Source organism: Centroberyx affinis, unplaced genomic scaffold (assembly GCF_046629955.1).
Source record: "Centroberyx affinis isolate AG114_WGS23_722 - 3 ecotype Tasmania unplaced genomic scaffold, CSIRO-AGI_Caff_v1 ptg000874l_1, whole genome shotgun sequence".
Taxonomy (NCBI): Eukaryota; Metazoa; Chordata; class Actinopteri; order Beryciformes; family Berycidae; genus Centroberyx; species Centroberyx affinis.
In genome coordinates this window covers 394,632-422,510 of record NW_027279466.1, presented here as the reverse complement: position 1 = coordinate 422,510, position 27,879 = coordinate 394,632, and the positions used below count along the sequence as shown (strand labels likewise).

The following is a 27,879-nucleotide window of genomic DNA, read 5'->3' as shown; positions in this document are numbered from 1 at the left end:
ACTGTGCAGCTGTCAGGTGAGCTGGCCTCCGGTTTACAGCAGGACATGAGCACAGCCTTCCTGCTGTGCTCATGAAAAAAAAAAAAAAAAAAAAAAAATATGGCACGGTGGCGCAGTGCTTGCACTGCTGCCTCACAGCAAGAAGGTCCTGGGTTCGATTCCCATCTGGGTCGCTGTTGGCGCTGGGGGCATGTTCTCCCCATGCCTGTCGGTGCCCAGTGCTCAGGTGGGTTATCTCGTTAGGGGCCTTTCTCTGTGGAGTTTGCATGTTCTCCCCGTGCTCACATGGGGTTTCCACCATATAACATCAGAAAGAACCCCCATTAAAAACATGCAGAAACGCTCCTGTCCTGTCCAAAGATATGGACATCTGGAAATGGTCCCCGGGTGCCGCAAATAGGGATAGGGTTAGTGCTCCTGGCTGTCCCCTGGAGGAAGGTCAACCACGGATGGGATACACGCAGAGAACAAATTTCGTTGGCCGCCATTCCTGCATGTGTGTGTGTGTGTGTAAGGTGTCGCCGCTCCACTGCATGTGTTGTGTGTGTATGTGCTGATGACCAAATAAAAGGTCTTCTTGCTTCCTGCTGCTGCGAGACATTTTTATTATTTGGCACAAAGAGTTTTTCTGTGGGCAGTGCAGCGCCCACGGGCCTCCGCAGCATGAAGGCAAGTACACAGCGCCGTGTGGGCAAGAATGCCAACAACTTGTTATGCTGGCAGTAATTATTGTGAGGGCCGGTGATTTATGATGCACCGCCCTGCGCTGTGCATCTTTACAGCGGCTCATCGGGACAGAGCTTCAAGCCAAGAATCCCGCAACTTCTGTCTTTAAATTGGAGCCACTCAAGAATCGTAAATCACTTAAACCCTGTAATACACTTGACCTCATGAATTTTATCCCAGCCTTTGGTGTAACTGATTGTCCCGGAAATATTTTCACAACAGTCTTTAGTAGATTTATAGTTGTAATGCTTTGTTTTCATTTGAATATGAAAGCAAAGCATACATTTCATTGTATATTGTGTGAAACAGTTTTCTAAATTGAGGACCATATTTTCCCAACAGTATTCCTCTGTGAAGCTTTAGGCTATTTTTCTATCTTGTACAATTTCCAAACAAATTAAATCTTATCAACTCGCAACAATTTGGGAAATACTGTTTAATGAGCGAGACCAGTTTATTCCGGTAAAGTATTGCCTCATGTTGTCACATTTGTGTTCTCAAAACAGTTCTGCAAACCCCAACAGGGCAAGGAGGATGAATTCCTGAGACTAGAGATCATATGTCATGTCACAAGTTTATTTAAAATCACTTTGAAAAATGTTACACTTCATGGCTATCAAATTACCACAAAAATGCAGCAAGTAGCAACACATAAATATACATCATGACAGCTGGGAAGCAAATGTGCAAATGTAATGATGCTGGATTTAAGACATGTTCACTCAAGTTTTTTTTGTCAGATTTATGATTGGTTGGTAGAGCTATGTGACTGAAATATCAATGAAACCACAATGAATTTACAGTGGAAAGAATGAACAATATTATTTCACAACATGCACAACTCTGACAGAAGAGCTTCAAAGCCCCTGTCACTCTGTAAACATTCCTTGAGCATAAGTTAAATAAAAGCAGCTATTCAGTCATGAGTTAATGTTTTATCGATTAACTAAAGCTTGTACATTCATTAATTTAGATGGACGAGTATTTCCCATCATGGTCAAAATAAAAATATTCACATAGTGAGATTCAGAAGATAAGAGGTATCTGAATCAAGATCGAGGCTTTGCAAATTAGCCACTGTCAAAATCAGCTGTACAAAGAATTACATGGATGCAGAAAAAAAACAAACCCTTCTTGGTGTGCCTCATGTTAAATTACTCACAGAAAGATTATCAGACTCTTGAACTCCATGTTTACTCATGTCAGATTTCCTGAAAGGGAGGCGGAGCAGAGCGTCTTCCGGGGAAAACAAAACTGAGGTGAGACATTTACAAGAAAAGCTCTAATAACATGACTGGGTTATGTGTTGAGCCACGAGCCTGTAGCTGCTGATCTTATCACACACCACCAACACTCAATAATGATACTATAAGATACAGTAATCCTAACAGTAGTTGGTGCCACACAATTATGTATTCGGTATTGATAGAAAGATAAACTATTTTTTAATCTTCCATTTGAGCTGCATGACATCTATGGCTGCACAATTATTTTTAAGTGTATAACTGTGTATCACAACTTTAGTTTCCACAATTACTGATCACAGAGTATTTACATGTTGACAATATTTCACATCATTTCATGTGGTTGAAAATATCAGGAGTCGAAGTTAGATGCCACTGGGGAAAAGTGGAGAAAAATAATGTTCCTCAAATCACCATGACTAATAATTGTGAACAATAATTGTGATTACAAGCAACACGATTACAGTTTTAGACATAATGGTGCAGCCCTAGAAAAATACCTAAAAAAAAATGCTCTTAATGCTTCAAAGCAGCTGTAACAGCAACATGCAGTCTCATATGGGTGTTTTGACTCATAATAACTTACTGTACAATATTCAAAGTTGATTACACATGATGAATGCGCAAGTTTCATAAGTTTGTTAAACTTCTGAACAATTTGTGTGTACCTAAATGTGCATAATTCAGTGGAAACTACAATGGTTAAATCTTTATCAGTCAGAAATTTAGTTAATATTACTGTTTACATGTAATGCACTCAAGGCTTTACCCTCCTCCACATTTGATTCATGTTTTACTTGTTGAGTTGATATATTATTTATGTGGATTTCATATGTGACTGCATACTGCATGCTCACACACACACAAACACACACACACACACACACCACCAACACACAACCTTGAGAACATATGGAAATAGATTCGGAAGTTACTGGATTCACTCCATGTGGACAGACCGAAGTCGATGGATAAAATAATTAATAATAATAATAATAAGTATTTAAGCTTAACTTTTTCCTGAGCAAGCTAGACAAACTACCTTTCTTGTATGAGAACAATGCATATTATACAACAAGCAAAGATACTACAAGTTAAATGATGCCAACTTTGGCTAACAGGGCCGAACGGTGAACAAAATCATATGAAACAGGTGGATGACGTTCCTTGAATACCTACAGCATGTGCTTTCTTTGTTCTGTCTGTTTGGCAAGTTGTTTGGAATGATTTATGGTCAGAATTGGTGGTAAAATCTGTCCTTGACCTTTTAACCTTACAGAATTATGACAGGAGTAGAGCTGTAGCATTCAACTATATCACCTGTTCCCCTTTTGTTGAAACCAGTCCAACCAAGATAAGGGATTCCGAGGAATGAGAGGTATTCACTCGTATTCAGAGTAGAGATACGCATGTGTAGTGGGGATTTATCTGCAAAATTGTGCGGTCTGGCATTCAGACTGCAGCCTGGCCCGAGCACCGAAGCTCTCGCCAGGCGGCTCTTCAGCTGTTGCGTGCACGGGGCGGAGTTTCCCCAAAAAGAGGCGTTCCCCAAAATCTCTGGGATTCTGACTTGCATTGCATGTTCTTTTCTACTTTGCGAAGTCTGCTCTGGAGAAAAAGTGCCATGAGTACAGCAGCCACTGTGTGTTTTTGATTAGGCTTGCATTCAATATCCACTATAAAGACAACAGCTTCATTTTATTAAGCCTAATTGATATTCTAATCAACACAGGCAAACTCTGAAACGCCATTTCCAAATTGTAGCACTTGATATTGAAACCAACTTAAATAAAAACACAGATTAGCCTATTATAGGCCTAATGAATGAACAATGCAATGATGTAAGTCCATGTAATATGGAAAGATATCATATAATTGGAAATGTGGCGCAGCTTTTAGGCTAATTGATCTGTTTCTCTTTGGGCCTACAGATCTGTCAGTTTCTTTGAAATTAAAAGCAAGTGCTTCTCTTAAAGGGAACATGACTGGCCCGCTGAGAGCGCTGATCTGCAAAAACTCACTAAAGACAGAAAAAGAGATAATTTAAGTATTCTACCCCGCACCACCCAACTCAAAGCTACACGCCCACGTGGAACGAGTCAGAATACAAAGTTCTTGTCTCGCGTATTTTTTATCTTGGCTGAAGGACGAAGGCGCATGACTAACGTGCACCAACTCTGAATTAGGGCTGAACAATTAATCAAAATTTTATCGAAATCGCAATATGGCCTACTGCAATTTTCAAATCGAAGGAAGTGTCAAAATACCATTTTAAATTAAATATTGTGGTGCTGCAGAGATGTCCTGGCCTACACATCATATTCTACAGACTTAAGAAAACATCTTTGTTTGGTACAGATCCCCGCAAAAATCACACCATAATCATTTTAATAATCATAGTTTTTCAATGAAAATGAGAATAATGATGTAAAAATTATCATTCCGTCTAATATCGCAAATCATATCGCAATTGCAATATCAGTCAAAATAATCGCAATTAGATATTTTTTCTAAATTGTTCAGCCCTACTCTGAATCAGAGCCTTACATACGATCTGGATGAGAGAGGCAGAGAGAAGGGCCAGGGCCAGGTCGGGGTACAGGGGGCGCAGGGTTGGCCGGCAGGGGGGCTGCTTGTTGTGCTTACTGCCTGACCTCATGTTGTGTTACAGAAGAAGTCTGTGCCGAGGCTGACACAATCCTGCGCATTGTTCCACCTCCTCTTCCCCCCCCCCCCTCCTCCTCCTCCTCATGCTGCTGCTCCCCCTCTCCTCTCCAGCCGGTCCCCGACCATCTCTGTTGCCCTGACCCTGATCACAACCTGGGGGATGATGTTACAGGAAGCTGGGTGCTCCCGGGGAGATAGAGCCGCTCCATGGTGACAGCTCCCTCCTCACCTCCTCTGTGACTGGCTGCCTGGAGGAGCAGAGAGAAAGGGGAGGGGAGGATGGAGGGAGCCGGGATGGGTTGGGTGGAGGGGTTGGGGTGAGGGTGGTAAAGGGGGTTGGAGGAGGAGGTGGAGGAAAGTCTGAATTTTGACTTTATAAAATGACAAAATAGTGATTTGCAGCAGCCAGCTTTACAATATAAGTATCACATAGAACACTGCACCTTTTTTCAGTGACTTTCAACATCTCAACTTTAGCTTTGCCATGCAATACGTTGATGCAAAAGCTGCCCTTGAAACTACCCTAAATAGTGCCAGTATCTAGGCCAAGCTCTTGGACAAGATGAGAAAACTCTGCATGCTTTCTTATCTCTAGTAGAACATCATGTATCCACATCCTAGTAGAGGATGGTTACCCACTACCACATCCTGTAACACTCACATGCTTCAAGAGAAGTGCAGCAAGTGGATCAATCGCTAACTTTCTCTTGTCAATTTTTATTGTCAGTGTTATCCACTCCAGGTTAGCTAGCTAATGCTAATTAGGTAGCGTGCTAGTTGTCAAAGTTTGTGTGAGAATGATGTTCTGCTCCTTGCAGCCTCTGATCTCTTGCTGTTTGTTGCTAGTGATGCTCACAGCTGCACTTTACATTTGAGCAGGAGAACAAGTCCAGATGCTGTCCAGTCCAACAGTGCCAGAAAAATATTTTTGTCATGCATAGATTAGCCACTGAAGTTGCAAAGCTTAACCACATTAGCGAGACTAACCGGGCGAGCGAGAATCACTCAATAGAAGGTGAGAGAGCACCGTTTGGTGTTAGGAGTTAAGTATGATGACTGGCTGTCTGACTCCTGATCATCTGACTGACCTGAATTTGGGTCCTGACACCTTGTAACAACTATAAAGTGATAATGTGTAAAATAATGTGATAACTTCAACATGCAATGGGACACCAAATTCCTGATTTTAAAGGGCACCTGTCAAATTTATTCTGACTGTCATACTGTTCAGATGACTGATGGTACACCAAACATCATCTGCAACACTTAAAGTCAACATTCAGGGGTTACCCCCTCCCATCCCATACCTACTCCCATACACACAAGATACTCCAGATCACAGCCCACAGTTGAGAAATGCCTTAAAAAGTGTTACAGAAGGAAATATTGAGATGGGCCAATAACAGCAAAGTAATATTGAAAGGTCTCAGTGAGATCTTTTCAGTGCCAAAAGGACACAACTGAAATCATGACCCATAAGTTTTAATTAAACACAAACTGAAAGCCGTAACAGTAAAAGTACGTAACCACACTTACGCCCTTTTGACACCAAGCAAAACCCCACTTTTGACACTGAACAAGCATTGTGGGTAGAGGATTCTAACAGCACTTAGGTCAGCTCAAAATGCATGCTGATGTAAGTAATGCTAGCATGGCAGCATGATCACATCATTTTTAGTATTCTATTCATATCCTAATTAATATTCTAGGTCAATATTAGATGAATGTAAATATGTTAATATTCCCATTAAATACTTAGGCCTATAGATTCAAAATGTTATTTTATAATGTTAGGAGTGTGAACTGGTCAAGATGAGCTCTGGTAGTAAGACTGCTGGTAGCTGAAGTTCTCCCTCAGTGTTATGAGGAGTTTTACAGGTCTGTGAATGTGTCCCAGGACACATCAATAAGTGATGAAGGACCTACAAAAATGTATTCTACTAGCAAAAGAAAAACAAAGTAGTAGTTTAGAATCAAAAGTAGTTTCTTATGTCTATAGAGGTTTATTAAAAAAACAAACAGTTTTTAACAGAAAAAAATGTATCAATCAATTTGGTATGTTCCATGTAGCCTACAATTTTAAAGGCCTTGGTAAATGTTGCTGAGCATTACTTCAAGATAAATATATTAATTCTGATCTTGTTTTAAATGTCAGTGTTGATTGAAGTGTAATTGCTAGATTTGTATTAAAATGAATGTGTTTTACAATTGTTTACTTACACACGGCCATATTCTGCATGGCTGTATTGGGACAATGTTTGTGCCAAAAAGGTGTATTTCACTCTTTTGCCATTTTAAAAAAAGTTAACAAATTTAATTCAACTGAAACTGTAGCAGTATTGTTTTATAGTAATGCTCAATCTGATAACACTAAAAGTTAAAATATTGGGCTCAGTATGTCGTAACAGCAGCTGATCCAAGTTTGATCAAAATTTGTTTTGGCTCTCCTGTAAAATCTACTGTAACGCACCTACGCCCCTTTGGCTCCAAGCCCTCGATTTCCTCATCACATTCATCATCAGTGATAAACTCAAGTGATACCGCTGCCTTGCTCCACCTGCTCCAGCCTGCATGGCAACACAAGCGGGATCTGTCATCGTGTGGAGACGGCGTTGTTGACACGAGCCGGGGAGGGTAACACAGTTTTTCCATCCTCTCGACGTGGCAGGGTGGCAGCAGCTCCCCCCCCCCCCCCCCTGTCAGCTAGCTGGGTGGGTGGCCCGCTCGACTCCACACACCCCTCCTCCACACACCCCTCCTCCACCTCTCCTCAGCCAAAGGAGCTGCTCTGTCAGTCACGGCGGATGTGTTTACTAAAAGCGGGCCTAGGGGGGGATCCTGCCTGTGTGTGTGTGTGGTTGGTGTTCCCTCCCCTCCAGCCAGACTCCACAGAGTAGCACAAATCAAGGTTGATAATGCTTGACAGTCGGCAGAAGCTGCATTCAAGAGATAACAAGCTGGAAAGATAGCGGATCAAGAAGGAAATCCACAAGTGAGAACCAGCAGGTAAACTTACCAATAAAATGAATATGCTCACGTTTCTACCTTCTTGTTTGCTAACTGCCCCGTGCGCCTGTTTATTGCCCTCTGAGCTGAGCAGCAATCAAGTCACTTCCGTATGAGTCAATGGATGTCTCGTAATCAATCCCGTTTTGAAGCCAGACACTTGCCAGACCTCGAAAGTAAAACACACAGTGATAGGAGGATGTGGTGGCTTTGCCTGGCCATTAAGCCCTATTACAGGCTTTATGGTAAGGGCACCCGGCGCAACAGCCGGAGGTAATCGCTCATCAAATGCGATAAAGATGCATGGAGAGCAAGATGGAGCAATGGAGGAAAGATGCTATCGCCCGACTAAGAGGACCAGGCCGACTGATCAGGCCATCAATCCAGCAGTCCCCCAACTTCTATGTTTAAAAGGCAAGCTCTAATGTAGGCGATGAATTTGCCCCCTCAAATCGGTCGCTTGTGTGTGTGTCGACTAGTGGCAGCAAGTAGGAGTTAATCAACTTTGTACGACCCAAATATTTTGAAATTCAAAGTTTAGACAGCGGTGTAAACTTTTAATAACCAGGACACGGAGTAGGAGAAATAAGATTCAATCAATCCAAATTGATTGAGGAGAAGCTATTGCTAACGATTACTGAATTCACTGGAAAATCAGTCTTAATAGCCTGCGTAGACCCACCAGGGAGAACAATATCTGCCTCCTTCCTCCAGGCAGCATTTCTCCTATCAGTGTCCCGACAGGTAGGGAGAGACGGGTCATACAATTCAGGAAATCCCCACACCGCTATAATCAATTTGTCCTCAGGATACATGCCTGGACAGCTAATGTTACTTCCTGGTAATGAGAAAGTGGGTGAAAGCCGGTAGAAGTGTTGCACAATCAACGCACCATCCTCTTTGAACGAATAGATGCACTTCGCAGCCAACAGCTTGTGTCTCATAGAAAATGAATGGAGGCGACTTTGGTACACGAGATGCAGAATCGCCAGTGTACGCTTGGTCTCTTCCAGCAACACCCTGCTTTACGTACATTCATACAGTTACACAGTATACAGTAAAAATACACGTCTTATCATTCTAAATAACAAATTATGGCTGCAACAGAGAAGAGCGACCAATCCCCACTAATTGAGACTCGGCCTGTTCCATTTCTGCTCTCTGGTACGGTCGCTGGTGGGAAATCTTCTTGGTGGACGGGAACCGATGAATTGAACTTCAGAGTGAAATACAAAACTGTCTCGTAAACATCACTGAGCGAGCGCTCCATCCAGGGAAAGCTGGATTCACCGGCGATGGTTGAACCTGCTGCGAAAATTTTTTTTTTCACCATCTCCTCCTTTACCAGCCACTAAGAAGAAATTTAGATCCAAGGAGTGTGCAGTTTACTGACGTCACGTTATATGTTTTCTGGGTCATGAAGTCCTTCAAACTTCCCGTGTTTCCCTTAATGTCTCCCACTCAGCCTTCCTGCTGTCTCAGTAAAGAGGAAAAACTGTTCAATGGAGTGGACTGTCCACTCTGTTTAAAAAACAGGCAAGCGTTTTTATGGTTTTGCTGATGTAGGGCAAAAACAGTGGCAATCGCACGCACATACAGGCACGCAAACACTGTTTAGAGTAACAGTAATGGTAGAAATCATTTCTGACTCAAAGCTAAAATTGCTGATAACAGCGTGTCTGTAACTCAAGACATGAGCTCATGGGAAACTGGAGCATGATTTGTCATCTTAAACTAATTCCTTGTTTTATCTTGTCCTTATGTTACTGCATGCCTGCTTTTCTTTTCAGAACAACAGGAGTGGTCAATTCTGGTAAAACGGGAAAATCTGTTGGTAAGGAACAGGGAAATGAGGATATTTGATGTGTGTTGGTGTGTATGGGAGACAGAGATAGGCAGAATGCCACGTTGGTGAACTTTGAGTGTAAACACACACACACAGTTATGACAATACAGTAGACATTTACAGGAAGAGGGAGTGTTGTATTTACACCTTCTCTGCTACTGAACACTAAACGGCCATGGGGCTGCTGCCAGGCAAAAACAGGTGTGTTGGTGTTAGTTGTTTGTATTGTTCCATGTGCAGTTTGCATGTCTACATTTGGTTCAGCCGATGGCTAAGTGATATTCCAAGAGGGTTAAACAAAGAGATGGGAATGAGTCAGAGAGAGAAACAGAAATGAAGAAGGGTGAGAGAAAAATATGCATGTTGGAAAAAACAGAAAGAAAAGAAACCAGAGACAAAGTCTGACATAAACAGAAACAGGGCAGGAAACTAACTTCTGTCCACTGGCCACATTGGCTGGTGCGTCTCATATTACTTTCCACTGGTTTACCAGCCAACTTGGTTTTTAGAATAGAATTGGACCTCCAAATCAGGGTTGGTTACCTGCCAAAGTGGCTGGCAGAGTAGATAAACTAACCAGCCGGAGCCAAAATTTACCAGCATTTGGCTGGTGGCCGGTGTTAATTTCCCACCCTGAACAGATGTTTACACCCACTCTGTCGCTCCCCTCCTCCGGCGGAGCTGGCTGAGGCGGGCCGGCTGCTCTGCTGGGGCTCCGACTGGGAAAACTGGGGGGCCAGCGCCGGGCCTCGACCCCGCCGGGCGCTGCTCTGGACGGATGATGCGTCGGTCTCAGGCGTACGGGGAATCTTGGGCCGGCTTGCAAACGCAGGGACATGTTCACTGCTGAGGATGGGGAGAAGAAGAAAAAGAAGAAGTGGCACAGTGATGAAATAGAGCTTAAGTAATAAAAAACACAAGTTATGAAACATACAATGAAAAGCACAGAAAAAAAATGAAATAAAAAATTGCACTGGTGAGATTGAAAAAAATGCAAGGGACTTCTCTTCAAACATAAAAAATGAACGGGACAAGCAAACATACAGAATATAACAGAATCTAAATGACAGCAAAATAATATGGTGGAAAATGGTAGAACAACGAGATGTGTGAAATGACAAGGGAAATAAAAAAACATAAATAGCCCAGAAGTCACAGGGGAAGTGAGAGTGTGGTAGTGAGTTAATTCATAACTAAATATGTAAATTATTAACGATGTTAGCCAAGGGATGTGTGCCAGCCTTTTGACTTGGGCGTTTTCCTGTTTCAAACCATGACAACAACTGTCATTTTCTGATTACTTTTTTTGTCTTTTTTTTTTTTTAAAGCCTGCTTTGATTACAGATACTCTCCCGTTTCTCGCTTGCTTCCGGTGAGGGAGATCACTCAAAATGTATCCCGCATTTTATCTGATGGGCCACTCCGCTGCCACGAGACACAACAGACGTGAACAGATTTCATTTCAGAACAGCCCCAAAGCCATCTAATCCACCGCAAACTGAACTCACTTGCCAGACACGCCTTCATAGGCGTAGTAAATCGTGGCCAGCCTGAGTTCGACATTAACCTTGCACCAGCCTTCTGCCCTTAACACTCGATAGCATCCATTTCACTAGTTCCAGTTGATATCCTCCATTTCTGGTGATACAATACCCAGCACAGACGGTTTTGTCGATACTTCCCAGATACCCAGTATTCCCCAAAGCCTATAGCGGACATACAGGATGTAAAATATTCATATGTATTAATCATGAATGAAGAGGATAAAAAAAAATCATGGAAAACCTTTACATTGGCTTTATTCAAGCGGATTATATAACCTTTGTATTATAAAAATGTTAAGTATAGTCTACCTACATTGTATTGTCTTTTGAGTATATTAGGAGACTTTCATTAGGTACTTACACAGTGTTATTATGCTTACAATACTTTTACATTGGTGCACAGTGCAGTAAGGCCATTGTATAGTGTTACTGAAACTGCAAACTGGACAACTTACAGTCATGTCCCTGTGAATCTGAGAAACAGAGCCGGGTCACAAGGAATAAATGGCTCTTCTGCCTCCAACCGCACAGCGAAGGTCTAGAGTCTGCCAATGCCCTTATCAAGCTGGAGCCAAAATGACCTACTTCCCATGAAGCAATCCTATACCATAATAGATCTAAGATGGATTCCAGTCAAACTCCTTGTTTCTACTCACGGAAGTCACATTGGCTCCGACATCCTCTATATCCCTGCTTGACCCAAACTAAAGTCTTATTGGCAATTTGCAACATTGACAGTTTGAATTTTACTATTTATTCAACAGGTGTTTGCTACAATGTGGAATAAAAATTCTGTTTTGGTACTTTATATAACACGTCAATATACAGGCCGCAAATTTGCTATCAGCCTTAACCTGAAATCTCACATTAACCTTAACCTCACATTAAGAACACAGTTATATGAAATAAATGAAGCTAAGGTAACAGATATTATAGTAAAAAGAAATACTAGCAAAATAATGAAATGCTTGCTAGCATTATTAGTATTCTTCATTAAAATCTATACGTATGGCTAGGTGCAAAGGAGCTTATAATCGGCTGGCAGCACCCATTTGTTTCAATAAGGAAACGCAAATGATGCAAACGAAATACAAACGATGTTAACAAGCCATTTTTGGGGAAGCTGAAGGACAAACAGAGAAATCTGGTTAAGAAAAATTACATTCACCTTTTAGGTATTTAGCTCACTTACAGTGAGTGAGCAGGCAGGGATTCAATGTGTTGCTCAAGGACACTTTGACAGGACACACGGCTGCTGATGGTCACAGGCTATTGCTGATCAAACCTGTCACCTTCCATTTACAAGACGATTTCTCTAACTTCTCGGCCACTCTGCTGCCCAAAATGTCAAGGTGTCCCTTTAATGTAGGTTCAGAATATAGAAGGTCGAGTTAGGTTTGAGCGAAGTAAACCAGACAATGGCTTAACATGAGACCAGCCCTCTAAAAGGGTTTTTTTTTTTTTTTTTTTTTTTTACCACAATTGAAGTCTAGGTGATAAGTTCACATGAATTAACCAGTCTCATTACTTCTTTCTGTTCTGTAACTTTGATGTCTGAATGAGAAACAGCCTGGCTGGTCCCCCAGGTGTTACCTTGTGTAATTGAATGAGTGTGAAGCAGAGCGTTGCTGAAAAGGAGCAAGTGTGCTCAGTCAACCAACCCTAAGTAAACAAAGATAAAAAAAATATATATTGCTGGATTGCTGGGCCGATGTTTGCCAAATTGCTGTGTTGCTACGATTCTTCTCGACTTAACCAGAATATCAATGGCCTCGCCCTGGAAGCTCTCCTCGCTGTAAAACTCTCTCCCTCTGCGCCGGGGTGAAATGAGGCTGCTGAAGTCAGACTAGGCCAGGCTGTTTTGTAGAGGTGCTTTACGTTCCTGGGGGATGGGGAGGGGGCGGGGGCTTAATTAAAGTGTGGTTTCCTGGGGCTCATTACACTCTGGGGGGGGATTCAGGAGTCAAGTTCCTCTGGGATTTAGGGGAGAGGAGGAGGAACGGAGGGTTGATTGAATGGGTCTCTTTGTGGGCTCTGCTCGTTTAAACGCATGTCACAGACCGGCTTGGCAGTGCTGAGTCACCGATCGGTGTGGAATCCCACCGCTGCCAACTCTCCCCACAGACACACAAATACACTGACACACACCTCAGAGTTTTCTTGGACCCTCTGCTGACTCATGCTGTTTAGTTTTAGTCTTGTGTCGTTCCCTAACTGAGGATCAGTCCCTTTCAGGGGAGGCAGTTGCAACCAAACTATTGACCAAATGAGCCATCAAGCTGAAGTTTCTTTACTGAAACTCTTCTGGTGCAACCTTTCATTCAGTGCCATAATATTCATGCTTGTTCGGCTTGGTACAGTGGCATATCGCCAAAATGGAAAATAGAGTCCAAACCATGCAAAACAACATTATCAAACACATCAGCTTTGGGGAGTTTTCACAAGCCAGAATACCGCCTGTCAAACCCAGAGCTGAACAATTTAAAATTAATCATGTGTATTATCTTATGAAGGGCAATGCACTGGATGTCTCAAATCTCATATTACGATGGCTCATAGTCAACATTCCTACAACACCCGAGCTTTAAGTCCTTCATAATGCCTGACGTGAAAAGCTCTGCAGCTCACTGCTCATTTTGCTTCTTTTGTATCAGTTTATGGAGCTGCCTCCCCCTGCAAAACAAAAACTTACTTTGGAACAAATTTAAAAGTGGCCAGTATTATGACAGCTTAGCTTGTACCATGTAAGGCCTATATAATATTAGGTTTTTATTGTGTTTTGTATTGTATTTCCCTGAACAAATCAAATCAAATCCATCTTTTTAAATGCCTTTGTCTCATTTTCACTCCTTGATGCACTCATATCCTCCTTTTCCCTCTTCTCTCTTCCACGCTTCTCCTCTTTCTGATTTCCATACCTCTTACTGAATTCAGTGTTGCGGAGAGAACAACAGACAGAGAGAATGGAGCAGGCAAGGAGAGGGTAAAGTGCAGAGGATCTGCAGAGGGCTAGATAGTGATGAACCTACCGGACCTCTTCATTCCAGTGCGGGCCAGGAATGTCACACTCTGTCACATGGCTAGCTAACCGTTAGCCTAGCGCAGAACTATATTTACAGGGTGCCAACACAGAGCAACACTGAGACACAGATAAGCTGAGTGTCTGTTGCTGCCATGTGGAAGAGAATGTGAGTGTTTGTGTGTCTGTGGCTGCAGTTACACTTCACAATGCAAGGCCGACCCCCGATAGAAAGTCACACTGAAACAAGTGTAACTGTAGCATCTCAAACCTGGGTCGAATTGCATTTGATAGTAATCGTTAGTGTTTTAATCTATATGGTGGACAAGATGAATCAGGATAACTCAGATAGTAAGTTCTCAAAAAGTATTCTAAATTGAGTTTCAAACACTTAACTGTGATTGTCTGTTTTGTCCTATGTGAATGCCCTTTGCATGTAGATACATTTGCAATATCTCACTAATTAAAGCTGTAATATGTGTGCATGCAGGCTAAAATATGTGTTGGTAATAGTGATATCTTGCAAACTTACACTGAGGTAATTATGCAATTATTAGTGCTTTGTTGTCAAATTCACATTACTTACTGTATGGTGAATTGAAAGTTGTACATTGAGTATTGTTTGTTGCGTGGCATGCAACTGGCCTGGAATGATAATGGCGTGTCAGTGTCTGGATGGTCGTGCACTACTGACTATTATTAATGTAAACATAGCCTAATAGAATTTATTATATAATGTTGCTAACAGGCAAACTGCAATTTGGTAAGAAAGCAGCGTCAAACAAAATATGAAAGCTGCCAACAAACAGCTTACAACATTTGTAATCAATATAGACTCACAATTACATAAAAGGTAAAAGTAGAGTCAAATTTTGTTATATAAGCGATTAAAAAGGCAGTAATCCAATCGCAGACCAGCAGGCCAAGGGGGCCAAAGCCATTTAAGTCTTGACTAATCAAAGACAGCAACTTATTGAGCTCTGCCACAGGATCCTTCATTAGCAGTTCCATTCACCAAGAGACACCAGCTCTTTCAGCCATGAAGAGGGAGCAAAATGCATGAAAACTCTTAAGTGTGTGTGTGTGTGTGTGTGTGTGTGTGTGTGCGTGTGTGTGCGTACATGTGCTTGTGTAGTTAACGTCTGTGTGTGAGTTTACCTGGCAGAGTGTCCGTTGTGTTCCTCCTGGGAATGTCCTTCTCTGGCTCGCCCCTCATACGGCCCGTCCAGCCCCGACTCCTGGGACAACCGGCCACACTCCGAGTCTGAGTGTGTGTGTGTGTGTGTGTGTGTGTGTGTGTGTGTGTGTGTGTGTGTGTGTGTGTGTGTGTGTGAGAGAGTGTGCAAGAGAAAGAGACAGCAGAGCTTCATCACTCAAGTGCTCTAATGATACCAAATGTTACCCAGATCAAGGTTTCAAATCTAAACTGAACTCAAAACTGAAATAGGCTAATCTAAATATAACATGAAATAACAGTTACAAATCTTTAGTGCTGTTATGTGTTGTATTCACTGTCTTTTTACTATCACTACCTTCTCTTTGTAAAGCATGTTGTAAGTCTGTATCAAGTGCCAAACAAATAAAGTTCATTATTCATTATTTATATTAATGTTTTGTGGAGAGCTCTTGATGGGGCTTCCTTGCCTAGTGGACACTGGACATCACATCAAAGAAATCCAATATGAAAGTAAATAATCGCAGGCGGGAGGGAAATGAAATTGTCCCACAAATATGCAGCTGAATTCTGGGACACACGGTCTGTGTTAAGTAAGAGTAATCAGCTTGCAGACAAGCAACCAGGGGAAAGCCACAGCATTTTGATATGATCACAGATGTGTTATTCTACTATTTCAGAATTCTAATTCAATGAAACTGTCCAAAAACAACTTTTATTTTCAAAGTATTGGTAAATGACAGCTGGGACAAAAACTGCAAGTACACACTCACACACACACAGAGGGTCACCCACCGATGCTGTGGTGCAGGGAGTCAGCGGTGCTGGGCCGGCTGCCGGAGCGTGTAGGAGGTCGGGAGCTGAATCGGGAAGGAGGCAGGCTGCCCTCCTCGCTCCTCTGTCTGCTCAGGGGGAATCCCCTGTCCCTGCTGTCCTCTCCTCCCTGACTGCCAGCTTGGAAGTCCCTACACATAAACACAAACACAAACATGTGTCCTTTACAGCTCACTGGGTAAAACATGGCACTGACACTGCCATGGTTTGGGTTTGATTCCCACTGAGGCCACCCATGCTAAAAATGAATGCACTCTTGATACTATAAAGCAGTGGTTCTCAACGTGGGGTCCGGGGACCACCAGTGGGCCTTGAAGGGGTTCCAGGGGTCCCCAGCAAATTGATGAATTGATAAACTTCACCATTATTTAATTTAAAAGAATTATAGAATGTAGAAGAATGACTATTTTGATCATAGTTTCACTCTTATCTCTCTACCTACAATGCAGATAGTCATGGAATTCTGGACAAAATCATATCTAGCAATAAAAATATTCTCAGATTTGGGTCTAAAAGACACAGAGAGAGGGGTCCTTGATATGAAAAAGGTTGAGAATCACTGCTATAAAGTACTATATAGTGGTATATGGGTACTGGAGCCTCTAAAAACTCAAGTTGCACCATTGTGGAGCGCCACCTAGCAAGTAGGCTATCTAGAAATTGTTACTGCACTACAACATAAAATCCCCAAAGAGCCAAGTTTAACAGAGATCAACTTCAAATCAAATGCTGTGTTCTACAACGCAAGGTGCACTGTGAAACCGTAGATAGGGAAAATTGTAAGGTACGCACAGTCTGTGTGATCACAGCTTGATTTGTTCCTCTCTCATTGTTCTCTTAATATCTTAAAAATATGATTCATTGGTTCATGATGGATGATTATGACACAGAAAGATTATGATATTGGCATCTATGGCAAGGCAATGAATACACGTTTTTCATGTTGGGTTGGATGAGGCAGCTCTTTGAAGCTGCAGATTATAGGGTTCCTATACAATTTCCATTTCAAAAAACCTTTTCTCATCTTCATTTCTTGATTGAATTTGAAGATTTGACAGTGGCTGGGTGATATGACTGTAAACTTATGTCATATCACTGTGTAGCTGATGACTATACTTCACAACAACTAATACAACTATGTGAAATGACAGTGGGTTTGCAACTAAATAAAATGCGTAGTCATGTGTATTGGGAATGACTAATATTTTTCCATACTATTGTGCAATTCCCCAAATTCACTTTCCATGGTGGAATCTGTTTAACTTCTGTTAACCAGAATCAGTAGTGAACTTGAGTCACAATTTTATTTGCTTGAGACTTGACTTGATGCATGAAGAGAAGACTTGAGACTTGACCTAACTTGGGTTCTGGTGACTTGGGACTTGACTTTGACTTGTACTTTGTAGACATGAAAAGGTTTCTCAAGTCTTGACGAAAGATCTTGTGTTTGTGTAAATGGCTTAGATTGAAAGTTAAGAGATTTGTTCCACCAGACAACTGGATTTAAATTCTCATGATGCGCTTACCAAGTTTTTATACTGTTAAAACGATATTACATTGAAAAGTCCTAGATGTTTTGTTTTCTTTGAGATGTTAAATTGATACGGGACTGTTGATTTGTTCTGACTTGACTTGGTGTGCTACATTTAGACTTGAGACTTGACATTAATGACATGGACTTAACTTGAATTTGACTTGGTGTTGTACATTTAGACTTGAGACTTGACTTGAGACTTGTGCCTCAAGACTTGAGACTGACTTGGGACTTGAGCAAAGTTGACTTGGTCACACCTCTGGATTATGCCCATCCTGAAGGAGGAAGACACTACTAAGGTGACTCACTGTCTCATGCTTAGCTCTGCAACTGTCTGTCACGCATATCCAAACTTTATTTCTCCTTTTCTTCTCTGTCAAAAGCGCTGACTGAAGCCCTGCGAAAGGCTCTTTAGTCCTGGGAAACATAGGCACTTAGGGGCCGAAGACAACGATCTACGGCAGCATGCAACAATGGCCTCCTGCCCTCCAGTGGCTCATTGTTCAGATTCAGTTGATTTAGGAGGGGGATCCAGGTGGAACAATGGCGTGCCAAACCTGAGCCCCGAGGACCTCTAGATAGGTAGAGAGACATCCTTGTCAGCTGGTGAGGTCTTTGTTGGATTTTCAGGGCAGGCCAGCTGGATGACCTCATTTGGAGTGGATGAGGATTTTGCTGATAGCACCAACTGCACCCACGTTCGGTGATGGAAAACAGCCAACAGGCATAAAGCCACTAGCCAGGAGACATAACTGCTGTTCAACTTCACTGGCTCTGGCTTTGGCAATGTCTTGTTGGTCCACTTGGCTAGCTGTAATTTGTCAAGCTATTGTTACTGCACTGACGTGTTGTAGTTGTATCTCATTTGCTGTATCTCATTCGTTTGTGACACTAGTTGGCACTTCAAGTCAATACATCACACTTCATAGTTCTCACCAAATACTGTGCAGCTACAACTAGCACTGAGTGTAAAGATTAGGACCATGTGCTCTTTCCATGAAATGAAGTGACCAGGTGAAAGCGAAGATCCCTTACTCGATTTAACCTTTTAAATCCACTTCAGTCAATTAGGGGAGATGAAAGTGACTCAGCAAACTTAATATTAGGAAGGTCTCTACCCTTTCTAACTGTGTCATATGTAACTTTGTACCTTTGGCTCTTAAAATCACCTACCAACTCACTTAATAAAAAAATCATCTGAATAAAAAAAAAAAAGGAATGCCACACCTCTATCTTATGGTGATAAGATAGATATCTTATGGTGATAAGATAGAAAATGTAAGTAAATCCATCACCTTACAATATCAACTAATGTCATGGTTGGAAGATGACCTTCATCCCTGGGGTCAGGTCATGAGTAGAACTGCAATCCATCACAGTGCTTTTTAAAGGAATATTTTAGGGTAAAATAATACCCTGTCTTTCTATTTGCACAGACCGTCATCTGCATTCAATACTCTGCCTCCAGTTCTGCCTCCAGTTCTACTCGCGTCCAATGACAATGATGGCAACCCAATCACCGTCAAAATAACCTACTTTTGGTCTTCCTTATCCTCTTGCCCATCTAAGATCAGGCTATGAGCTATCTTTAGAGCCTTGGCCCTTTTTGCTGTTGTAAAATGATCAGCTTTGAGAGAAAAGAGGCCAGATGTCTGTCTAAATCAATGGAAATATAGTTCTGGTAGATTATAGGGCACTTGGAAATGACTGGCTGTTACATGTGTTCAGCGTATGTATGTAAGCTGTTGGAAACTGGCTACTTCGCATACTGGTGAGAGAGACTGTCATGTAACCAGGAAGTCACATGTTCGATCCCCACAACATTCAATCAGTCAGTACATCACCAGTCAGAAGTGTCCCTGAGCAAGACACTGAACGCCAACCTGCACGCTCATTGTAAGACACTCACTACACTACACAAAATGTAGACTTACATGTCTAAACATATACAACTCAAGTGGATTGGACACATTAAATTGCCCATAGCTATGAATGTGAGTGTGGACGGAAGGAAGAGTAGTGGTCACTGAGGTGTTAGCTAATAGGGATCTGAATAAAAAATAGAAAATGTAAACGTAAATGCTTGGCAGTGGGTGTACCTGTTGCATAATTGGAGAGTGAACCCTACTTGGGCTTTTTGGGCATTTATTGTGTTTGTGTGTGTGTGTGTGTGTGTGTGTGTGTGTGTGTGTGTGTGTGTGTGTGTGTGCGTTTAACTTACATTGCGTTCACATTACGGTGAGAACCGGGGGTGACTGGCCGCTGTAGGGGTTCATCGACACTCTGCTGAGGCGGAGGGGCAGACTTCCTTTTCACTTTTGCCATGTTGGTCATGATCTAGACACACAGACACACACACACACACACACAAGCGATCAGCAACACGTTGACAGTAAAGTGAGGACCCGCGCGTGCCTTTAACGTGACGGCTTCAGCAACTCTCCATTCAAATGAACCGGGAAGCACAAAGGGGACAGATATTGATGCTGTGTCTTCTTTAGGAAATTTCTATTGCCATCGCCCCTCAGGCCGGTGACACAGTGACATGAAATCCCTGCAATCCCCACGGGGCTCGCAGGACGGGTCCGATGTCACTTTGTCACACACGTACACACACACACACACACTGAATCACAGCTGACAATAGGGGTGTCATACTACATCATCAATTACAGGTGTTGGAGCAAGCGAGCCATGTAGCTATGTAGGTCAACATGAGGCCATTCTGCGGGGTGAGAGGATGGGTTATGGGTAATGCTGATGTGGTTCAATAATCACTATATTTCGGTGACTTAGATTTGTCTCTCCAAAAGCCACATTTCTTTGGCAAATGAGGTTTCTGTTTAACTTACATTATATGACGAGTAAGCCGGTAGCGGTGTCACGGTGTTTATTTTGTTTGCTAGAGTGCGCACAAATGCTTTAAAGCTGCACTAGGCAAGATTGTTATGTAAAAATAACAGTCTTATCAGCCTAAATCATGGAGTGGGGCTGCAGTACGGAAAAGCGCCCCATTGCCCCAAATTGAGATGCAGCAGATTTGCCAAAATGAAATGAAATGTGTGAGAGAGTGTGTGTGTGTGTGTGTGTGTGTGTGTGTGTGTGTGTGTGTGTGTGTGTGTTCTTACTCCCAGGTACTCGGTGGTGAGCAGGCTCTCCCCAGACAGTTCCCTGGGCTGCGGCTGGAGAATTTCCTCTTTATCTAGGTCTGTCTCCATCAAATCTTCCTGTCACGAGACAATGATACTGAATTAGATAACAATGAGACAACCGGAAGAGGAAGTAAGGTCTGCTGAAGAAATAGCCACGAGGGTGACAGACATGCAGAAAAACATCTGGCTACGCAGCTAACTGGCAGACGCTGCTACCAGTCTCTTTATATTCCTGTTAGCATTATGAAGTTAGTATTGCTCTCTCTCTCTCTCTCTCTCTTTAAAGGCTGTATTAGATGATAGTGGGTAAAAATCAACATAGCTAACATTATGACCAAAATAATGTGCAAAATAGATGTTTAGATTTAATGATCACTTAAATTCATAGTTTGAATGGGAGTCTGCAAGTGAGGGAGTCTGTACCCAACTAGTGTTTTTCCCCCATTTGTTTCTGCCACAGTTGAACCTCAGTTACAGTAGTTGGATGCCAAATTTTCAAACAGAGTGGTATATGGGTACAATGTGCAAGAAAAGCCACTTCAAAGACAAATGTAACTGTTGAGAATATCTAACAAAACCTCCACGTTTCACACTTAGAATAAACTGTGCCAGCATCCATCAGCAGGGAATTAAAATTACATTATGGGTAGCTTCGGTTTAGCAATTTGATTGATCACAATCAGCTACATTCCACCCATGTTGATAATTCTCATAAACAGCATGGTCTCTATGCCAACTTTTGTGGTAACCATGAAACTAGTTAGCAATCTTTCTTGTCCTCTCTCGTATCTTATTTTTATGTATATATGCTACTTTTAAGAAAACTCTTCTGGCAGTAAACACCATTACATAAAAACAATTTCACCCGCTTGTGTGTCTTGACTAGGTCAAGAAAATCTGACTTTATAAACCCTGTTCTTAAATCTCTTTGCTGGCTTCCAGTGAGTAGAATTGATTACAAGATCCTTCTCCTGGTCTATGGAGCTCTGAATGGCCTGGCACCACCTTATATTTCCAACATGCTTGTCAGTTAGGAGCGTGTCAGGTCGCTCAGCTCGTCTGGCACTGACCGTTTAAACATACACAGGGTCAGGGCTAGTCAAATCTGACTAGTGAACTAATGAAGCAGCTTTTTGTTTTATGCTCTCATGCAACAGTCTGCCAGATGACCTGAAATAACCCCCCACAACTTCCTAATTTAAAATTGGATTTAGTATGGCATATGAGATGGGTCTCGCTCTCCCTCTCTCTTTTTGTCTTTGTCTATTTCTTTTTACTATGGCCTCTTATATCCTCTTTAGTACCCCTTTTATTTTTGTGCATGTAAAACACATGTCCTGGTATGAAATGTGCTGTATAAATAAAATTTTATGTCACTTGACTTGACTCTAGTGTGTGACAACTTGTTTACGACGTTAATAATTAATGTGAGTATACAAACTAGGCTAAATACCAATACAATGCCCGGTGCCAATCCACAAGGCATCAACAAGAGCCCAGTGTTGTGCACACTTACACAAGTCGGGAACATATATCCCTTCCCTGTTATAGCAATGGTAAATAGATAGCACCGAGTCTGAGATCACAGGCAAAGCAACGGAGGCGCTCACACTCAAACAATTATTAGGTGACCACGAGGGGAATAGGGGCACATACCGTCACACACACACACACACACACACACACACACACACACACACACACACACACACACACACACACACACACACACACACACACACACACACACACACACACACACACACACCTGGGTGACCCTCAACCCTTCCCCCCCTTTAAGGTGCTGCAATGTACCTTATCTTGCTAACCCACTTTCCCACAGAATCCAATCTGCCAGGCCCATCGCCATACACACACACACACACACACACACACACACACACACACACACACACACACAGATGGGAGACATCCAATATCTGTGTCACACCAAGATTGCCATCTACAGGTTTAGGAAAGGTGTCAGATGTGGGGTGGGCTTTTTTGTCGAGCTTACCCTCCTCTCTCCCTCATTTTTCATCTGTTCCTCATTGTTGTTCTTTTGATTTGGTTTTTGATGATGCTTTATAATGATTTTTGTGAAGTGGTAGTACATGTGTGTGTGTGTGCGTGTGGCTGTGTGAATGTGTAGACTGGTGGATATGGTGGTAGAATGCACTGAATCTTCAATGCCTAAGAGGCTAAGACGTAGCCTTACATCATCATCGTCCTCTTCGTCTTCATCGTCTGACTCTGGCCCCTCTTCCTCAGCTGGGTGGGACACAGCCACAACACCAGGATTAAATAAACAAAGAGTTAATCTTCCCCAATATGAACTGTTTTACAAGAGTAGGTGTCAATTGGTGGCTATCTCACCTTAGAATAAAACTCTTCAGATACATACATAGTGTAAATTCAAAAAATATGAAGTGTTTTGATTCTAAAAAACACTTTGGAAGGTATTTTGCTACCTGAACTTTATCATTCAATATCTCAAAAACACAAATGATGGCTACTATTTGACACATGAGAAAACACTCACAAAATCCATGAAGCCACACTCATATTTATCTGTATGTATTCCCTTTGCTGCTCTGTAAAGCACTGTGTGACACATCAGTTTTGGACTAACAGTGTACTACCACTGTGAGTAAAGCCAGTTGCCTGATGCCCAAAACTTTAGCGCAATTTCACATTTCATTAAGTACTTTCACAGTATTATATACAACCCACTTTCAATGTACAATAGTTTTTCCTTATAGGTTAATACACTAGACAAAGGCCACTGCATGTAAATCTGACTCGACTGACCTGAGTTGAGCTGTTTGATGATAAACTCAATCTGCCTGTTGAGCTCTGGGTTTTCCTCTTTGCTGTAGCAGCACAGGATCTCCTCTACACTCTACACACACACACACACACACACACATGAAGAAAACACATACAAAGTCACACCGGGGTATGAACCTCACTTTGCAGTTAACTGTTGGCCACAGAGGCAAATTCTTCCAGGTAGTTTTAGAATAGAAAAACCTGACTTGATTTACCATTCATAGACAAAATAGTGTTAATGGTAGTGGTAGTTTCAAGCTGTGGTAGCCAAACAATTTAATGTATTGTAAACATTTTGTGTGGTTGTGTATAATAATAATAATAAAAACAACATCAACAACAACAATAATAATAATAATAATAATAATGTTGGCCAATCAGTGTGCCAAAATGCATCATCCCTCCAAGTTTCGTGAAAATCGAATAATTGGTGTCTGAGATATTACATTTGAGTTTAAAATGTTAACCTTTAATTACCTTTAATTAATTTTAACACAAAAATACAAAAATACAAAAATACAGCGACAAGTTGCAGCATCCCTCAAAGTTTAATCAAAAACAGGCCAGTGGTGTCTCAGATATCACCTGGAATATCACATTTGACGGCTGGACGGACACAGCCTGATCCATAGTCCCTCCCAACCCCCGATTAATTGTGTGGGACAATTACATTTAATTTCCAACCTACGCAGACCACTAACATAAACGCTACAGGCTCGGCCACTATCTGAGTCCAGCCACTGTGTCGTATGGCTATGAACACCTGTCTGCCCTCCAAAGACGGCCGTGCGGTGACGTAGTGGAAGACTACGAATCCAGAGCAAAAAAAACAAACTGAATCTGTTTCCTCTCAGCAGATGAACGCATTTCTGCTATCTCACCATCTCTCTGGCTTCCTGCCGCACAGAGGGAATACACAGGATACTGTACAGGGCTCCGTTCACATACGGACGAATCTGGAAAAGCAGAGTCACACACACACACACGCACACACACACACAGACATACAACCTTCATCTTTGTCATCTCAAAGGCAACAGCTAGACTAAACATGCAGCAATAAGGAAACATGTAGATGCAAAGAGCAAAAAGAATGTTTATACAGTGCATGCAAATATGAATTTATTTTTATGACTGTGCTGCGTTAACATGGACTTATCACGTACATTAGTAAAAGGGAGCCAGAAGTCCTTGGGGGTGTTAAGCTTTAACAGGCTGATAACAGATGCACAGTTCCCTCCATACTTACTGACACATTTTGGTAAACAAATGAATGCAGCTAATATTGTTTATCTTTTATAGTCTTGTTCACTCAACTCTATCTCGGGTGCCAAACATTCTGGAGGGCACCGTAAATCAGAGGATCAGAGGATTATGTTTTTATTCTACCAGGCTGTATGAGAGAGCACAGTCAGGTATGGGATGACAGCATGGTATGGCAATCTCTCTGTACAGTTGAAGTCTAAAAGCTTGCTCATCTGGTACAGACTGCCATGAAGGTTATGGGGAGGAATGAACACCAGTCCCTCCAGTCCGATATATGAGCAGGCAAGCACAGAGAATATTGTCTGACCCATCTCATATTCTCCACGCCGAGTATGAGCTCTTACCCTCTGGCAGACGACATAGAGTACCCCGATGTAAACTCAACCGTTTTAAAAACTCATTTGTGCCTACCTCAGTTAAAATTTTAAATAATGTTGCTTGAGGCTGCAGGGGTTGTGCGATAGCTTCATGGTGTTCTTATCACTGGTTGTGTAATATGTGCAATATGTGTAACATGTGCAATATGCGTAATGTGCAATATGTGTAATTTGTGGTTGTGATTTGCTACAGTATGTGTTGCTTTGTTATACGTTGTTTGTTTTTTACTATTACTACTATGGAGGCAGTTATATGTGTGCAGCATTTGAGTCCAAGACAAATTTATCCACGGGGACAATAAACTATATTGTATTGTATTGTATTATAAACAGAACTTTATGGCAGGCGTGTACATGCCTGCTGGGTTTGCAGTGGTATTGCAATGGATGACATCAGGAGTTTAGAACAGGGAGACAGCAACTTGGATGTGCATTTTGCTTGTGTCAACAGGTAAGTAAGCTAACAAGCGCTGTGTGTGGATGCGACTGTGTGTGTATTACTGTGAATGCTGTAATAAATGATGGATGTGTTGTATGTTGCCCACTGTTGTGTGCAGATTGGAGTTTTAGTAACACAAACATTTCTAGGTGGCAAAGCAGCTTGGAGGCAGAAATATACTTGGTGGTTGAGTTAAACCTCAGTGGAGACAAAGAGAAACAGTTTTTCAGAGTGCAAGTTAGCTTTAGCTGGCAAACTTGAATATGAACTCTGGTCAAAATGTAATAAAAAAATATATAAACGCCAATGTTTTTTTTTTCCATTCATTCATGATCTTGGAAGGTTGGCAGCTAGCTAACTAGCTTACCTAGATAGCTATGGGCTAGTTTGGTTAGTTTGAACTTGAAAGGTCAGCTAGGCTAACTAGCTAACCTAGCTAACTTAGTACGGCTAGATTGCATTTATTTTAGTTAGTAGAAAGAGTGCTAGGCTTCATGATATTAACATCCTCCTCTGCTTCAGTGTAATGTTACTTCAGCCTGAAAAACTGTGGCTCTGCCCCTTTAGGTTTAACTCAATCCAATCTGCCTGTTGCATGTGTTGACCACCGTTTTCTGTGCTGGCCTTGCAAATATATTTCTTTTGGAACAACAAATGGTGTATTTTGTATCTTGTAATAGGGGTAAGTGTGTGAGCATGAGTTGGTGTTTCTATGAAAGTGTGTTTGTGTGTGTATTACAGGCACTGTGCATCTTTGTGTGTGTGTGTGTGTGTGTGTGTGTGTGTGTGTGTGTGTGTATTAGATGCACTGGATGCATTTGTGCGTGTGTGTGTGTGTGTGTGTGTGTGTGTGTGTGTGTATGTGTGTGTGTGTGTGTGTGTGTTGACGGGTGTGTGTATCACCTCATGGTTCTCGTGTCCCAGGAGGTCGGTCAGAACCTTCAGCACATGCTTGGCGTTCTCCGCACACTTCCTTTTTCCTGTGCAAAGACAGCCATCACATAAATACACACACACACACACACACACACAAATCAAACAACACAAGAAGCCTGTCTAATCTCCCCATTTTTTATTTTATTTTATTTGTTGTCTTTAGGTAAGAAGCCCTTTAGGGTTTTTTTTTTATCCCCTGCTCAATCTGTAATTTCTTTCTTTTTATGTGCAAATAAATGAACTAACTCCACTTTCATTTGACTGTTGCATCAAATGTGGTGCAGTATAGTGGCATTCTATAAAAAGCAAGCCTCAGGCAATTGAAGCAAAAGTACACTTGAGAAACAGGGAATGTATCTGTATTAATGGTGTGTGTGGAGCGTGGGGGGGGGGGGGGATGGGTGATATGAGCAAAGATATACTCTAGATATGATGTAAGACGAAACAAGTAAAAGGGAGAGTATACTGTTAAAGCACTGTGTTCCAAAAAGCTGGAGATGATTACATTTTATTGACAGCCTGATCCCGAGGCTGACCAATAATGGCCTTCACTGTGATCCATAATAAAATTATCCAACAGGAATAAAGTTAGACAGAGGGCCTACACAGCTTTGAAAGCAATAAACTGATTTGCATTGACATCATGGACTTCTGAATTATGAATTGTGGTTCTACTCTTTGATGGTCCCATAAAGCTCAAACCCACCATACACATTTGACTAGACATAAGTGACATAATTCTAAAAGTGTTGAATTTTTGATTTATGCTGTTTTTTATCACCAGACACTTCATATTGTGGGAGAAAGTTTCTAAATGGGTGTCAGGAAAGGACCATTTAAGATTTTCATTCTATAACAGATATCTGACATTTGAAATTTGAGATTTTAATTCGAAAACAGATCTCCAACATTTATTTTTTCCACCCTTTTTTTCACCTTGTCACCATGTAAATACATTTTGGCTTTCTTTGCATCAGCTGGCCTCTTTTTTGTTTTTTAAATTTATAGTGTGCAAATTGTTTTTGATCTGCGTTTTTGAATTTACGCACCTGAGACATTTTTGGGTTTTTTTTTGGACTTGAGAAACATTACCAACATTTGAAGAGGCGATATCTACTCTTTCATAGCATAAAATGAAAACAAATTATGGTATTTTTTAAATGACAGTTCGCTCAAGTCCTTGGATGACAAAATGAGATTCTCTTTATTTTACATATTTTGAGCAATGAACTTCAAGAACTGATTGGAAATAAACTCTGCAAATGTAGAAGCAAATTGTCAGG

At 41.7% G+C, this 27,879-nt stretch overlaps 1 protein-coding gene across 1 annotated transcript in view; it reads right to left on the bottom strand.

Moving 5' to 3' along the window:
- Nucleotides 1–4,718: 4,718 nt before the first annotated feature.
- The window catches only part of LOC139645493 (lisH domain-containing protein ARMC9), a 38,278-nt gene continuing 15,117 nt past the window's right edge, over nucleotides 4,719–27,879 (bottom strand). Inside the window, exons 16-26 of the mRNA XM_071521217.1 lie at nucleotides 26,564–26,640; nucleotides 24,460–24,534; nucleotides 23,558–23,648; nucleotides 22,965–23,017; nucleotides 20,723–20,821; nucleotides 19,816–19,931; nucleotides 16,022–16,191; nucleotides 15,211–15,316; nucleotides 10,145–10,335; nucleotides 4,867–4,885; nucleotides 4,719–4,779 (exon numbers count right to left, since the gene is read on the bottom strand). Coding sequence (XP_071377318.1) covers nucleotides 4,719–4,779; nucleotides 4,867–4,885; nucleotides 10,145–10,335; nucleotides 15,211–15,316; nucleotides 16,022–16,191; nucleotides 19,816–19,931; nucleotides 20,723–20,821; nucleotides 22,965–23,017; nucleotides 23,558–23,648; nucleotides 24,460–24,534; nucleotides 26,564–26,640 — 1,058 coding nt within the window. The remainder of the gene's footprint in view (nucleotides 4,780–4,866; nucleotides 4,886–10,144; nucleotides 10,336–15,210; nucleotides 15,317–16,021; nucleotides 16,192–19,815; nucleotides 19,932–20,722; nucleotides 20,822–22,964; nucleotides 23,018–23,557; nucleotides 23,649–24,459; nucleotides 24,535–26,563; nucleotides 26,641–27,879) is intronic.